The 16,336-nt window shown below is 37.1% G+C and overlaps 3 protein-coding genes across 4 annotated transcripts in view; 1 reads left to right on the top strand and 2 right to left on the bottom strand.

Moving 5' to 3' along the window:
- bckdhb (branched chain keto acid dehydrogenase E1 subunit beta) overlaps nucleotides 1-3,552 on the bottom strand; it is a 39,827-nt gene extending 36,275 nt beyond the window's left edge. The window contains exons 1-3 of the mRNA XM_008323786.3: nucleotides 3,315-3,552; nucleotides 2,673-2,750; nucleotides 1,561-1,629 (exon numbers count right to left, since the gene is read on the bottom strand). Of these exons, the coding sequence (XP_008322008.1) occupies nucleotides 1,561-1,629; nucleotides 2,673-2,750; nucleotides 3,315-3,510 (343 nt within the window). The 5' untranslated portion in view covers nucleotides 3,511-3,552. The remainder of the gene's footprint in view (nucleotides 1-1,560; nucleotides 1,630-2,672; nucleotides 2,751-3,314) is intronic.
- Nucleotides 3,553-4,356: 804 nt separating this feature from the next.
- On the bottom strand, nucleotides 4,357-11,201 carry ttk (ttk protein kinase). The gene is made up of 25 exons (XM_008323785.3): nucleotides 11,085-11,201; nucleotides 10,578-10,665; nucleotides 10,258-10,480; nucleotides 10,049-10,155; nucleotides 9,826-9,969; nucleotides 9,562-9,673; nucleotides 9,367-9,448; nucleotides 9,156-9,268; nucleotides 8,738-8,822; nucleotides 8,534-8,642; nucleotides 8,185-8,407; nucleotides 7,988-8,094; nucleotides 7,771-7,911; nucleotides 7,495-7,667; nucleotides 7,183-7,328; nucleotides 6,937-7,063; nucleotides 6,747-6,839; nucleotides 6,463-6,620; nucleotides 6,174-6,325; nucleotides 5,960-6,084; nucleotides 5,784-5,858; nucleotides 5,524-5,700; nucleotides 5,073-5,169; nucleotides 4,909-4,994; nucleotides 4,357-4,811 (listed from the first exon to the last, which is right to left on the bottom strand). Exons 2-25 carry the CDS (start codon nucleotides 10,663-10,665, stop codon nucleotides 4,743-4,745), a joined length of 3,012 nt encoding a protein of 1,003 aa, XP_008322007.1. The 5' UTR covers nucleotides 11,085-11,201; the 3' UTR covers nucleotides 4,357-4,742.
- A 368-nt stretch (nucleotides 11,202-11,569) lies between these two features.
- Nucleotides 11,570-15,880, top strand: ebag9 (estrogen receptor binding site associated antigen 9). Of its 2 annotated transcripts, none has more exons than XM_008323783.3 (7): nucleotides 11,570-11,714; nucleotides 12,452-12,541; nucleotides 12,735-12,816; nucleotides 13,016-13,171; nucleotides 13,419-13,529; nucleotides 13,792-13,883; nucleotides 14,453-15,880. In XM_008323783.3, the coding sequence occupies exons 2-7, from the start codon at nucleotides 12,459-12,461 to the stop codon at nucleotides 14,568-14,570; spliced, it is 642 nt and encodes a 213-aa protein (XP_008322005.1). In that variant the 5' UTR covers nucleotides 11,570-11,714; nucleotides 12,452-12,458; the 3' UTR covers nucleotides 14,571-15,880. The 2 variants fall into 2 exon arrangements, with proteins under 2 accessions (XP_008322005.1, XP_008322004.1); XM_008323782.3 differs by having other exon boundaries at nucleotides 11,613-11,932; nucleotides 14,453-14,570.
- The last annotated feature ends 456 nt before the right edge of the window (nucleotides 15,881-16,336 follow it).

The raw sequence follows: 16,336 nt of genomic DNA, 5'->3' as shown, positions 1-16,336 counted from the left end.
TGTGGATGCAACAAACTCTTATCCTGCAGCCGTTGTTTTTGCCTCAGTTGTTCACATGAGCTGGAGATGAGATTTTAAATAGAAACATGTTTTGGGAAAACTTTTATTGTTGGCGCTTTCTCAGTAAAAAAAGGGCTACAAAAACTGGAGAAACATGTGCCTTTGTTTTCTGGGAAATTGTCTTGTACAAGTAGCCAGTAAGAACCCAGCATTGGTGCCGAATCATCAACCTGAATGTAAAGAATAAGCCTCTCATATAACGTCCACTCTGCATTAACCTCTCCTCTGTACAACTCCTGTAGGTGGCAGAGGTTTGTGACACCTCTTTCAACAAAATGACAAAAAAGGGGAAAAAAGGGAGTGCATCCTTCAGTGAAGGCAAGGATGAGATGGAACATAATGATCCCTCTCCAAAGGTCAACACTTCTGACGTCAATGAATACAAAAAACAAAGGCCGGATACTGTGACAGCCTAGGGCTTTTTCACTATCAAAAAAAGGTAAAAACGTCAGAATAAAGCAGGAAATTAAATTCTATTGAAATCCAATTAGTTTATGATGATAGCCCACAATAGAACACAAAACAAAAAGACTCAAGTCATCCTTTGGCCAAACTAAAGCACAGAAAGTTTAGGCAGATTTCTGAATTAATGCAAAACCAACATGACCCAGCTTTTCAGCATTTCCTTTGCTCAGTCAGCATAGTGAGGCAACACAGTAGCTTCACAAATAAATCTAAATAGATCCTAAAATAAAACACATGTGGCTTATGACTCGCGCACTTTGTAAATCACAAGATTAAATGTTGCTTTGTTTACATATGGTGGACTAGGTGCATCAAAGATGGATAAGATTAATGAGAAAGGTTAGAGATAGTGAAAGAGATAAAGAAAGATAGAGACAGACAGTGAGAGAGAGAAAGATGGAGGAACAGAGTGAGAGAGAGAGAAAGAGAAAGAGAGTGAGTTAGTGAGTGAGAGAGGGGAATTGTGGTTTTCATTTAAAGTAAAAAAAAAATCTATCTGAGATACACTACGTATACATACTGTATGTTCAAAATAAATCACAATGTTACTGCAATCAAATACAATTAAAATGAATGTATGAATATACTTTTGTGACATTTATAACCTTAACTCTCCAAATGGAGTAAGTTAACTCCAGACTTGGACTTTAGTTCACACGAAATCAGCTCAAGGTATCAAATTGGTGGAGCCAGGCCACCATAGTGGATGAATCAGTGCAAACGGATCCTTCTGGTCCGTTAGGTGAACAGTGAACCGTAATGTGGCCCTGTGAGAAACGTTAGTGTGATTGGTCACAGTCCTGTGTTGCCACCTAGTGGACTACATCTTAAAAAGCAGTCCGGAGAACAGGTGGGAAACTTCAGGAGAATGTTAGGAATTAAGTGAAGGTTTGTGATTCTGCCATGGATTTATTTATCTTTTCATTCTGGGTCACGGGACAGCTGGAGCTTATCCTCCCAGACAGTCGGTGAGGACAGGGTGTTACCTGGATAGATGGTTTAGGATCTAAAATAAACAAAGGTTAGACAACTTACCATATTTGTCTCTCAGACCAACAGTGCATCGGAAAACTCCCCCAAAGGCAACATCTTCTCCAAAGATAACTGTAAATAAACACAAAGACAATGACTAGATGTTCTGTGAAATTCTCTGTCTACACCACAGAAAACACCCGACGTGCAAGGGCTAACAACTGGAGCACAACAGTAATCCTGTCTGTGGCTCTGGTAGAACGTCAACTTGGCAGTGTCCTGATCAAATAACTCACAGTGTCTATTCTCAACATGGCTGTTATGTAGACCGGGTCTTAGTTTAGACAACACTAAAAACACCTTTGTTTACAAATGATGTAGATGTTGCTCAAATGTATACAGTGTCCTTAACCTGTGAACGAGTACTGTCAAAATGAAGAACCAATAACCACAGTCAGAGTACAGTTGTATGGACCTAGAAGGGCTTCAACACAAAAATGGTGCATTGTCATAGGTTTTACGGCAGCAAAACTAACCTTAATCTATAACTGGGTTTTTAAAAAATGTGTCAAAGCAAAATGTCAGCTGATTTCATCCTCTTTGTGATATTTTCTGATGTGGATGCTATCTGCAACAGGCTGGTGATGTATAGAGGAGTGATTTTCAAAATTTGCCTATAGAGTTCTTTGAAATTGTTAGCTACTGAGCAGAAATTTTGACTACAGTCAGGGAATAAAAAAATACAAAGGAAATAAAAACCAAACTGTCAGACAACAATCTGTTTATTTCTATGGTTCTGATCATGTAATACCAGCTGTCCATGCACTGAGCTAATCACCTGCAGTCTCCTCACAGCTGACTATATAAACCAAATAAGCTGACAGTCAGAGTATCAGTGACCTGAAGCAAATATAATTGAAATTCTAAGTAAGATATATTTCTGTTAATTTAATAATCAGCATCAAGGCTTGAACCACTCATTTAACATACTCACCACCAAACTAAGGCAATGGAGTAGTTGAGTACAGGTCTACTGTAGTGAGTGTATGTTAACAATCAATATTACATTAACAACAAATATGACAGCATATTTTAGTGCTTGTACCTTTCTGTTCATCTGATTAAACAAAGACACATTTATAATGTAATTAAACATTTCCAAAAAGAAAATCTACCTGCTGTAGGATCATTGGCAAGAGTGTTGTCCAAGGCACTTGTAACTGACTGGAACAAGTTCATTTTCTGTGTAGGACCTGCAAAATGAAAAACGTTATTAAATGAAACATGTCATCAAGTTGCTCGAGTCATAACAGGAAAAGGCAACAATTGGGACAATGGCTGATACTTTAAATATTTGTTCGTTTAAAAAATGTAGAAGATTTAGATTTAGAAGTTCCATGATCAGTTCTGCCGGTTCCCTGGGCAAATATATGCTTGTTTGTTTTTTAGTTTTTAAAGCTGCAATAGGCTTAAACTGCACGGGGAGCTCCTATATCGTACTTTACATAATCTGATTGTTATACATTAAAGCATATTAGTGCATCTTCACAATTTTGGGTTTTTTTGGCATTTAATTTGCAAAACTAATGATTGTAAATGTAAAACAAGTGCACTCCAATTAGATTGGAGATCTTTTGCACAAATGTTTAAATAAAACAAAGAACGTTTGAGACGCTGGCAATATTACTGTCACGCAGCTGTGGGTCCAAAACACACGGCACATCTACGAAACTGCATAACGACATAAAGTAAACTCCGAAAATTACAGTTCCTTCACTTGGTCGCAGCTAACGTTAGCCGACTAGCTAACAACTCACCAAACTGGGTTGGGACAGGGTCAGGCTGGAAAGTAAAGTGCGCCGCATGTCTCCGCTGTGTCTTTATACCGGAGTTGCAGTTCAGCGACAGTTTTAAAAACGTTGAGCCGAACGAGCAATGAGCCCCGCTGCCCACAACAGCAATGGGAAGTTTTGAGTTTGCACCTCGGATGAGGAACCGTGCAGCAGCCGCCATCACTGTTGATATCACAGACCAGGAAGGGCACGATGAAACTTAAGTGTGCAGATCGTCTAGCACAATAAGAATACGACTCTTGGAGATGTTTTTCTTATATCAAGCTGAAACCAACCAATTTTTCCAACAGTCAACCTTGTCAAACCTATGTTTGGTTTTGTTTGGAAAGCATTTTTTCTTATGACATGAGAACAATAAAAAAGTATATTTTCACTACAGTGATCACTTAGTGATTGGTCATTTATCAGTATACATATTTGACATTACGTTCAATGTAGATCCTGGTGTAATTAATCAATTTGTTGTTAATATGATAACAGTCGTATGAAACCACCTACAATTAATTTGCAGATAATACTACCAATTTGTTTTGGGTAGAATTGCCCGCTGGACCTACGGAGCTAAAAGAAAATATTATCAGAGTGAGACGTCCTGTTTCTTTTGTCACCATATTAGCGTCACTTGCGTATTAAGGCTACAATTGGTCAAAACGGAGGGCGTGTGGCTTAAAGGGGTTTGTGGATATGCCTGAACGAAAGTCGAGAATTTGTCAAGAATTGAAGACACTATCAAAGTGAAGAAAAACGTTTATTCTTGATTAAAGCTATTTCATTGTTCTTGGTACATTAAGTGTACACCCCTTTAAAAAATACTTTTATGTAGTCATTGCCAAAGGGTCTTTAACCTAAAGACCTAACTTTTCCATACCATTGTTAAGATTAATAACCTAATTAATGTTCCTGGAATAGTTTCATAACAGAACTGACCTGCATAGATATAAGACAGAGTATAATGTGTAAGTATAAACTGATTGAATTATGAAAATTAATCACTCAAAAATAATAGTTGTAGTTGAAGTATTTTAAACCTTTATTTCTAACTATTTTTGTCTGAATGACAGACTTGAATACACATTTTTAAACATAGGGACCTAGGAAGTTTAAAGTTCAACTGTAAAATGAAAAAAAAGTTACGTTATCTTGCATTTTTAGAACAGAAAACGTGTGATTAGAGAAACCAATCTATTGTGTTTACTAACTGAACTATTATAATGACTAAAAGTTTATTATCAAGGCACATATGCAAAAATGACTTGTTTCAAGGAAATGGACAGAAAAATACAGTTTACTTGTGTCAACATTTTCTATATATACACACAGTGGTCAAGGGTAAATAAAAAAATACAAGACAAATAAGAATTTCTCAACAACATATCACATTTGCTAGCGTTCTTAAGTTGATGACTTTGCACACTCTGCGACATCCAGCCTCCCACCACTGTTACACATTTTGGCCAGATTCTGTAAAAAAGAAAAAAAAAAATCAAAGCAAAGTTAGCAGTGAAGAACAATACAGACTGTAAAAGTAAAAAAAATATATATATATACTAAAACTTACATTTGCAGCTCTAATGATACTGTTAGGGGACTGGAGGGCGGCCAGGTCTGTTAGGATCTTCTTCAGATCATTGTTGCATGCAGGTTCTAAGAATGTTATTTTGATGCATTAGAAATATGGTATTTGTAAAAAGAGAGACTTTGGGCAAGCTTGCAATTATGTACCTGATTGAGGTTCTGCTTTTTCTTTCAGCTGCAGATAAGGATGTTCCAACAGCTCTGCAATAGAGATTCGCTCTCTGGGGTTTCGTACCAAGCACCTCTAAAAATAGGTCAAGGAGGAAGAAGTAAGGTCCAATTGTAAGAAGAATAATTAATAATAATTCATGATAATTATTGGTACATAGACACAGTAACCCTTTTTTAGACCAATTATAGTACAAACAAGTTAAAGAAATTAATGCATTCAAACATTTTAAAATTGCTTCTCAAAATGCTGTACTTGTCTATTGTTAAAAAAAATTGCAATTGATTATAACAATATAAAAACTATATAAAAATAAGAACATAAAATTATCTGTGCTAAAAAGCGTTGAAAAAGCATAACTGTAAGAAATGTAACAGAGCTGTTAACACTAAAAAAAAAGTTTTTTCCTGTGCAGTTCTTATCTCTTACCTTCAACACGTTAAGCAAATCTTTTTCAGAAATGTCAGGAAAATTAATCAAATGGGTAGGGTCAATGATGGCGTGCAGCTTAGTTATCTGATTGGTGATGCTTTGAAATGGCGTCTTCCCATAGGTCATATAGTACAGAATACATCCAAGGGACCACACGTCACCTTTGGGGCTGATCTGAAATATGAAAGGAGAATATTTTATTAAAACTCGTTAGCAATTAATTTTTACACGTGACTCTAGTCAAGGGGAGGGAGTACCTTGGAGCGAGCTTTTCCCGGCTGGGATGATGTGTCTTTAATGGCTTCAGGAGGCATGTAATTAAGTGTGCCCACCTGTGTTTAACAAATAGGGTATGTATTTTTGAAACCAGTAAAGCAGTGTCACTTTTTTGTTAATGTATTTTATTGTGAGGAAGAAAAAAAAAATTTCAAACCTGTGAATCCTTCATGATGCTTGTGACGTCAGGCTGGATTCTGTTTGCAATGCCAAAGTCAATCAGCTTCAGGGATGCATTCACTATGACGAAATTCGCTGGTTTCAAGTCACTGTGGACAATTCCTGTACATGGGTATGTGTGTGAGAATAAGAATCCTACTGTGTCATATAATACATAACAAAATCTGTGAGCTGCAATTAAAAACAATAACCATGTTTGTGGATGGTGTGGACAGCCTCCAACATGTTCCTCCAGTAAAACTTCCGGTCCAGGGGATTCACAGTCTTTCGGTTTCGCAGCCAAGTGTTTAGATCCAAATTGCCGCACTCCATCAGCATGTAGATATAACTGTTGGTCATTTCACTGCAAACACACACATAACAGCTGATCTTGACAAGATAAAACATTTTATGGTGAAAAGAACTGGCTGTAAGAGCACCATGGTCTTCATAGTAAAAGTCTGTTGATTATTTTGATTATTAGTTTTTTTATGCACTTACTAGTCATAGAGCTTTATAATTTGATCACTGTACTGCTGTAAGTGGTTCAAATGTTGAATCTCATTTTTATAACTTTCGATAGTCTGAGCGTCAGCTTCCTCAAGGTCAACGTACTTCACAGCAAACAGCTGCTTTTTGTGGTCAAGGACCTGATAGACCTGAAGAACCGGGGGGGGATATTCAGGAAATTAAAAATATGTCAATCAGCCAAGGGCAAATTGTTATTGCTACCATAGCAAGATGTTTTGTGATGTGTTTCTCCTCCACACGTCACACAAAGTTACCTTGCTTGATCCACCACGACCAATCATCTTCAGGATGAAGAACTGTTTGCCCTTAATGGTGATGGTTTCGTTGGACAATGCAGGGAAGGAGCGCTAAAATAAGAACAAAACAAAAAGACAACATTTTACTAAAACCCATTTAAGCCTAATCCCTAGAAATAAATATTTTTGAAATATTAGGAGCAGAAACCTGTGGAGTTTCAAAACAAGCTGCTGGGTTTTGAGGTGTGCACTGAGGCTGAGCTGGTGTTGCTCTGTTTGGTGCTGCTGTAGAGGAAAAGACCTCTGGGAGTTTCTTTACAACAGGAGTAATAAAACTAAAGAAAACAACATTATTAATTAAAAAAAAAGAAAAAAAGTTTATTAAAACTTACATTCAAATTAGGTCCAAATAAAATATAAAAGACCATTGAGCACTGAAGTCAAAAAACATTACCTGCTGGATGAAGGGTTTTTGTAGTTGTTAGGTGTTTGACAGACTGTCTGTGGGTTCAGCCTGGGTGGAAGCTGAACAGATGGAGTAGGAAACGACTCCGGCACAGAGGAAACAGGTGTGGGTTCAGGTGGAGTAGCATTTCTATTCTATCAGCAGAATGGGATGTGATTTTGTAATTAGAGAAGGTAAATAAAGTCATCAATATCAACATCATGTAGCATGTAGGAATAAAAGAAAATACAGTTAATCTAACCAGGAGAAAATCAGAGTTTAGCAACATAAATACTGTAAGTGACAGAAAAGTGCACAAACCTCTGGAGTAACATGCCGGTTGACAAGGTTTGGAACTTTCCATTCTGACAAGGATTCTTTGCCTGTAGGGTCTGCTCGTTCTGCAGAACGACTCACTGGGACTCGAGCAGGAAGCAGAGGTTCTTGGATTCCACCACGGGTAGAAAAACTAGCAGCAGGAAATGGCTGTGACTCTTTACACCAAAAAGAGAGATAATATGAATTATTGGGTTAAAATAAGTCAATATGAAAGCTTTTCTTTTAATTAATGGAAATAATGTTTAGCATCTACTGTACCTATTTGGGCCTCCTCCTTGTTGGGCACCAGCTGTTTCTCTCCAGCCTTGAGGTTACGAATGGCCATGTCCAAAAGCTGGGTGGGGCTGGCATTAAGGGTGAGGGCTTTTTGCAGAATAGAGCTTGCTTTGACCACATTACCTTAGGCAAAGTAGAAAGAAAGTTGAGTACTTCACTGACTTAGTTTGAGGCACAGCTGGCAAAGTTACATTTGTACCTTGAGAAACTTCGAACTGAGCATGTGCAATATGAACGAATGCAAAGGTTTTGCAGTTTGATCGTGCCACGATGAAATGGTCGCGTGCTTCGTCTGCATCTTCAATCCTGTGGAAGAACCATGTTACATCATGAGCAGACCAACGGCTGTCTGTCAGTAAACTTGTAGGATGAAGGTAAATTCTTTTATCCACCTACCCCTTAAGTTCTGCATATCTGACCAGTATTTTACCATAGCACACATTTTTGCTGTGCTGTCTAATTGGCATCTGGGAGAAGACTTTAGAGTAGCAGTCCTTCAGTTTGTTGAGGAGACCAACATCAGTGTGCAAGTTGCCTCTTTTCTCCAGATCCTTGAGATATGACCAACAAGATTCAGGGGAATTTGTTTTCACAACCTCAGAAAAACTGTAGGTTACATCTGTTGAAGCAGAAATGGATGTTTAAATGATTGTCCAAAGATCCAATGCAACTTGAAAATATTTTCAAAAGGGTCTCAAGAAACAGCAGAGCATTCAGTGAGTAGTAGTAGTAGTTTTTGAACTACCTTCTGCTCGCAGGGTGTCCTGTGTGTCATGTGAGTGAAGTAAAGTGGTGGTGGAGTCCACAGCTGCCTGCTCCTCCCAAGAGCAATGGTCAGGACTGATGCCTGAAAGCTGAGAACACAGCAAGAAGAACATGTCAAACCCTTTCATGGTTGAATTGGAAATTAGCATTAATGCAAATTAGTTTTGGCAGAATTGATACTCACTTCACGGTTGACAAAATCTACATCGTATGTATGTTTTTTCATAATTGAAGGTCCGTTCAGTGCATTTGCATTTGAGCGTAGTGTTCTAAGACAAAATACAGAAAAAAAAAAACATAGTTAAGCTTTTATTAGTACTAGTATGTAAATACATTTTTACAAGCTAACTTTTCTTTCAATCATATCTGTGCAATAATGTGAAAACTGAGTAAAATAATTATTCAATTAAATTGATTTAAGGCAGAGGTTTAATAGCTTCAGGATGCATCAGTTTCCCTAACATCATTAAAATTATTCCCTTAAAGAACAAGAACAGGTCATAAACCGATTGGCAGCATTTCGCAAACAACTAACAAAAATGTTAGTTTGTTTCGAACAATTAAGCTTGATCATTTTTTAAAACTTAATTTAGAAAAGATACCTGGCAGAAACAGAGGCAACACTCCTTGCTCTAGGTTTCTCATGTTTGTGGTCAACAACATCATCATCATCATTTTCTGGGATAGAGAACGGAACTACAGGAACTCTCATTGGCTGTAAGCAAAAAGAGAAAGACAAATTGTTATTGGTCTACTTTATGTATGCAAACAAAACTTGTTTGGTTTATTCAACTGCTGGATAAGAATAGTTACCATGCAAACAGTTTTCTTGTGTTGAGATGCTGATCTCCAGCCCGACAAGTATTCTTCAGCCAATCCACCAGGGGGCTCACTCCTAATGTGCAAAAACAAAATAAATTGAGGATATATATAGAAAATGTGAAAATACTGCAAGTTCATAAAATCAGTGTTATTTTAAATTAAACACTGGGGTGATTTTACTCTTACCCTGGTCCAAAAATACTTGAGAGTTGCAAGTCTCCTGTTCCATCTGAATTTCTGCTTACTTTTAGAAATTCAGATTTTTTGACAGAATTATGAACAGTGCTTCTGTGTAATACTGTAAGAAAAAACAAACCCAGGGTAAAAAAACAAGTAAAACATCAAGACAATATATGTTAATAATAACATAATATTGTCACAGTAAATTTTGGTTAAGCTAAAGCCAGTAGATCATGAGATAGTCATAATAAATAGTGAACAAATACTCACGTGATACATTTTCCTTATCCTCAGCACTCAGGCGAGACTTTTTCTCAAGCTGCATGCCTTGCAATGCAGCCTCCAGCAGTTCCTTTGGTTTGGCACCAAGTTCAATAGCGTTCTGTAAGATGTAAATGCTTCTCTTTGTGTTGCCTAAGAGGAAAAACATGCTGTCACAAGAACATAATCCATATCAAGAATATGTATATTAAAAAAAGAAAAACTTGTTTACCTTGAGAATGCTCAAAGTTTGCATGAGCAATATGGACAAATGCAAAGTCTGGGCAGTTAGACCTTGCAACGCTAAAATTGGACTCTGCATCATTTACATCTTGAATCCTAATTTTATTGTAAAAAGAAATGTTTTGTTCATTGGCAAAAATAGTGACTGCAGGCAAGAAAATACTTGTCTACAAGTTTACAAAAAATGGCATGACTTACGCTTTTAGTTCTGCAAATCTGACCAAGAGTTTGGCATAGCTCTCATTTTGACTGTATTTTCCCAGTGGCAGTGTAGAGAATACTCTGGTGTAAAAGTCAACAAGTTTAGTGAGATGGCTGTGATTCAGCCGAGGGTCACCCTTTTTCTCCAGGTCCATCAAATATGAGAGACAGGATTCCGGCGAGTTTGAGCTGATGACCTGGTTGATATTGTCAGTGTCATCTGTGCAAGTGCAAAGATTTTAAATGTTTAGAGTTTAGTCACAGTCATGAATAATTAATGATAAAATAATCGTCACCAATGCTGTGAATGTGATTACCTTCATTAAAATACTGATTAATCCTATGTATCCTTTTACACAGCATAGCGAGCTTCTGCTTTCTGTCTGTATGCTCCTCTTCCTCCATCTGAAAGTAAAGAGCAAGACAATGCATAATACATACAAAATATATGGATGAAGAATATACATCAGCAACACATCAGGTCACGTCAGGTTTTGTGCAAATAATGGCAGCCTTTGTATTTTGATGATTGAATAAAATTGTTGTATATTAGTAGAATAAATTAATGCGCAGGTTTACATATGATTAGAACAGCGGCATGATTACATAACACCTTAGCATTGGTTCTATTTTACCTTTACTTCATGCATTTCTTTTTGTTTACAGTAAGCTAGCTAAAGTAAGCTAGTTCCCCGAGACGTAGCGCTATCTCACAGTAAAAAAAAATCTTCCGCTGAGAAACCAATAAACACAAGTAATGCGGTCCATCTATGAATCGTTACAGATACAAACACAGTGACTTGAAAGTGAAAAATAAACCTCACCGTTTATGTTGTCATTTACCGGACGCAGAAATGTTGAAGCTTAACTGCCAGTTTTCAAAATTGCCCCTTCCGCCGAAGTCTGTTATGATTGGATAATTTTATGCTGACGACATGGTGCGTTCAGAAAGCATTTAAATATAATGAATCTAATACAATTTGTTCATATCACTTCAGAAAATACCTGGTTTGTTATTATAATAACATGCATGTAACACTCGTGAATATTTTCTACGCACGATTTCGATTTAAATGTTTTGGTTGCTGTGTGTTTGCAGTTCATTTAATTCACTCGAAGAACTCAGGGCAGACTAAAAAAGACGACCGTATACATTTGTAAAAATGTTTTCAAATGCGCGGCAAACATGTGTCTGTCTTTGAATAATATTTCAGTGGTTTTAATCATGTTTCCACTCGTGTAACGATTTATAATAATTCTCGATTTTTAATTGAAAAAAGAAATTGTATGATTCCGTATTGCATTTGAAGGCGCCTCGACGACTGAGCGCCAAAGGAGGAGCAAGCTTTACTTCCGTGTTCCGGCTCCTCCCATCCAAGCACCAAGATGGCAGCCACGGGGAAGAGATGAGCAACTACACGAATTTGCGGGTTCTGTCATGACACCACATACGGGTGTGTAGCTGTAGTACTGTTAATTTTGTAGACGATGCAATCACATTGATCGTCGCTTATGCGTCGATCCACGGAGACAATCGCTAAGTTCAGAGTCATCATGTTTTCCTTGGGGCTATGCTAGCAAGCGAAGGTTAGCAAATAAATGAACTCGTTTATCCTGCCACGGGAGAAGAAAGAAGCTGCTCGGCGTTTACACTATAATCAACTCCTGTAATGTGAGTAACGCTTTGAGGTCACGTCAAAGCAAAGACGTGTTGAAGAGAAATGTTAAAAAAACGATGATTTTAAGTCTATTAAACTATTGTTGCATTTATTAGATCTGTAAGTAAACTTAGGTCTTTTGGGTCCACAGGAAGGTTTACAAACGTAAACCTGTCGTTAAAGATGATTATTCTTCTGTTGTATGTGTTCGACCCAACAGATGATGAAACTCCATAGTGGGTCTCAGAAATACAGCACCGTTAGCACCGTTTACAAGTAACATCCGAAAGCATAAGGGCTGGAGGGTTGCTTTTCACTCTGTGTTATCTCAATAGACATTTTTCTGAACGACTCATGTTCTACTATCTGGTTTGGCTCCTCTTCACTGGAATATGATGTAATTTGATGAGATGTTATCCTTTTCGTATTTAGTAGTAACTGTACTTTTCTTTGACCAGTAATCCTAAATGAAGTTGCTGACATGTGTCAGAGAATAAGAAAGAGTGCTTATTTCTCCTCTCTATTCTCACCAGCTTCATTATGGCCATCACTCAGTTTCGTCTCTTCAAGATCTGCACTTGTTTGGCCAGCCTTCTGACCTTTGTTAAAAGGTTAATATGCAGGTGAGGACAACCTACTGATCTATGCTGATGTTTACATTTTTTTCTTAAGAAAATGATTGTCAATCGCAACATACTGTATTTAACATCAAGCAGATTTTTCACCAAGCCCTTATGCTTTTTAACTGATAGGGAAAGCTTTAACAGTTTTTGATGTTGAGTGTTTGATGTTTTGTTTCATTTTAAAATACTACAGGAGTGGAAGGGGCCGCAAACTCAGCGGTGATCAAATAACTCTACCAACAACAGTGGATTTTTCATCATCGGTACCAAAGCAGGTCAGCAACAAGATGTAACTCTCCACCATAAACAAGTTTGGATCTAACATTTAATATTTAAAAAGCTATAGAAAGTCAGCCAAAAAGTCACTTTTTGATGTGCAAAGTCTATAAATATACATATTTCTTACACCAAGATGTATCCTTGCATTTTTATTCTGAAAAAATAAAATCTAAATTCTATGTTTGTTTTGTACAGCCAGAGATTGAAGAATGGAGTTCCTGGGACGAAGATGCTCCTACAAGTATTAAGATTGAAGGTGGCAACGGGAATGTTTCAGCTTCACCCAATGATGAAAATGAAGAGCCTGACTACTTCAAGGACATGGCTCCTACTATCAGGAAAACACAAAAGGTATTCTATACATCAATGCGCATTATGCCCAGAGAGACTAATTAAATAAAACACAGGTCACTGTTAAGAAATTATCCGCATGCTGTTGTTCTTAGCAAGCTAGTTGCTACAATTATATTGAGTTTTGCATAGATTAATCATTTTTCAAGTATCAATCACGCAAAAGCAATTAAAAGAAAGCACAATTTTATTGGAATATGTATGATAAAAAAAACTGACTGTCTTGTCTGTTGCTCCCTGATCGCAGATAGTGCTGAAAAAGAGAGAGCCTCTAAACTACCTGGTGCCTGATGGCTCAGCAGGATTCTCCAGCAGACTGGCAGCCTCTCAGGATATGATGACATTCAGTGCACCCTCAGTGAGTCTCTCTTCTAGTATAGGATTTGCCTCATAGTTACTCCTGCTCTTCTTTTGGTTCCCTAAAAATACCAAGCAGTGTTTCTAGTGAATGAACAGTCATTTATAAAGAAACTTCATGCTAGTGCATGCAAATCTACATTTAAATTTTGGTTTAAAGAGCACATACTCACTAATACTGGAGTGTTATTGCTGATGAGATTGGGGGGTTAAATGTGTGGTTTAAATACTACTTTACCTTGTGCTATTTTTTTTTTTACAAGCCGGAGCTTGGAGAAATGGACAACTGGCAAGAGGATACAAATGCTTGGGAGGACGAGTCCAATGCTGCCTGGGAAGCTGAGGAGGTGCTCAGGTAACGAGTCAGTGGAGATAGAACTGTGTGTGCAGACAACAGCGGTGCACCACTCCTGTTTGTCCAGACAATGCAGTCGGTTAGGTTCATTATTTAAACAGATAAATTACTGCGGCAGACACTTGTGAAGGAAGAGTGATTAATTAACAAAACAGAATAAGTGTACTGGGTTTGATTCTCAGAGGAACCATATGCTTGATAATGTTAATCCTAATGTTGATCCTCATCTGTAAGTCGCTTTTGAAAAAAGTGTCTGCTAAATGCATAAATATAAATGTAAAAAACACAACAGAAATGATAAACTAAATAGTTTAATACTAACAACAAAGAATACGTAGGAAACTTTTTCCTTAACAATATATACATTTGTTTAAAACAGACTTTTATTATAGTAAATTATTAACCCTTTAAATTCAAATTCATGCTTTATCAATTTACAATGATATAGTTAGAGTATATTTAGTGGGGGGCCACCAGGTGGCAGCATTTACAAACTTGTACATCAAAAGTGAGACTTGTTTCCTCCTCCCCTTGATATTCTGTGTTTTGTTTTGTTTTCCATTTAACAGAGAACAGAAGATCGCAGAGAGAGAGAAGCGATCCATTGAGCAACAAAGGAAGAAGATGGAGAAGGAAGCGCAGAGAATGATAAAGAAGGAGCAAAAGATTGCTGTCAAGCTCTCTTAACATTTATTTAAAAAAAACAACTTTTGAGCTAAAGGGTGAAAAAGTGCAAAAGACTCTAAATCAACCATTAAATTATCTTTAAACTGTTCCAAACAGCTAAGCAGGATTATATCCACTGTTCTCATTAGTCTTCTCCTCCACCCAGGTCTCCACCAGCAGCCATTTCAGTCTGAGGGTATGATGCATTGTTCCTCAGTGGAATAGTAATTATACAACCTATTTCATTAAAGCTTAAGGATTAGATGCAGCATTAAAATTTAAAGGGTCACATAAAAGTTTTTCTTCATTGATTTGTTTCCCCCCAGGGGCATTTGTACATAAACTGGTACCTGTGTCTTTGTCTGAATTTTAATCCCTGAAATGACAAAGAGTCTTGTTAATTTTAAGCGTCACTGTACTTCAGTGATCTCCCGGGGTTTGTTTGATTCATGTGTTTTTATATTTACGTCCATCAATGGTCAAACTGTCTTTTACTGCTCGACGTTTGCTCTGATCTCTTCCTACTGTGCAGTCAGATACACATTGACAATTTGCATCTAACATGAAGAAAAGGTACAATTATGCAGAGACAAAATCCTTCCCATATGCTGTGGGTTCCTATGGTAATCTCATGGCTACTGTTTTTTCTATAGATTATCTTTTGACTGTTGGCTTTAATATGGAAACATCTGCTGATCACTGTGTTAAAAGGGAAAATTTGCTCTGGCATTCTGAAACATTTTCTAGCGCAGTAACCTTGACCAGTAAAAACATTTGTTTCTTTTTTCAATTGAAAGTGTAAGACCAACAGTTGGTGCCCACTGGAGAATTTGGCACCATTGCTGATTGAAAAGCTGTTGTCATGGCAACAACAGCAACTGGAGGAAGGATTGTAAATTATGTTTGTTCCAAGATAGTGTATCTGTGATCAATGACAGCAAGTGAGTGGAGTGGGATACACCATTGTGCTGAATGTTTCATTTAGAAAATCTTAGCCAGCAAGAACATTTCCTCAACTGAAATAATACTTAAATCAGTCAGTTTATTGATCCATTCTTTGGTGCCGATTCTGATTATTACGAAGCCATTAAATGGAATATCAGGTTTAAAGGTTACTGTCAGTAGATGTTTCTGACTTTGGACAGATTCTTGTTAGCTTGTTTTTAAAATTCTAATTAAAGCTGCATGTCATTCTCTTGTCTTTCTGCACACCTAATTATTCCTAAAATGAAGTCCTAAACCACATCTTATTGTTTTTCATTGTATGACTTTATGTTGTGGATGTGATCATGGCTGAACATTTACAATAAAACAATTGTTGAGTCTACAGATGGAACTTCATCAACTGGTGAATTTTATACCTGCTCAATTCCCTATACACTTTTTGAATAAAAGGCTTAATTCATACACATCTAAATAAATGTGGTTTGTTTAACCTGTGGCCTGTTTTTTCGTATTGACACAATACATTTACAGGCTGGTGTGGTGAAATACTTCAAGAGTCTTCAAAGGTCCAAAACCTAGTCTAAATTTATTACCCAAATACTTCCTGTCATTTTGTGAAAACAAAACCAAAGGAAAATCTGTAAAATACTTGTCTGACTCCTCTGGCTGATGTTCAGTCAGCATTTTTAGAATATTACCAAAATTAAGATGAAATTACATTTAAGAGTGTCAACCTTGACAGACCACGTTGTTGACCCTAAAGGTCATGAGTTCTTAGAGAACTACAGTATATGTGGCCTTTGGTCAACAGTGCTATAATAGTTCACTGTAATGATGTCACT

This window comes from Cynoglossus semilaevis, chromosome 13 (genome assembly GCF_000523025.1).
Source record: "Cynoglossus semilaevis isolate Cse_v1.0 chromosome 13, Cse_v1.0, whole genome shotgun sequence".
In the NCBI taxonomy this organism is placed as follows: domain Eukaryota; kingdom Metazoa; phylum Chordata; class Actinopteri; order Pleuronectiformes; family Cynoglossidae; genus Cynoglossus; species Cynoglossus semilaevis.
This window is presented reverse-complemented; position numbering and strand designations above follow the sequence as displayed.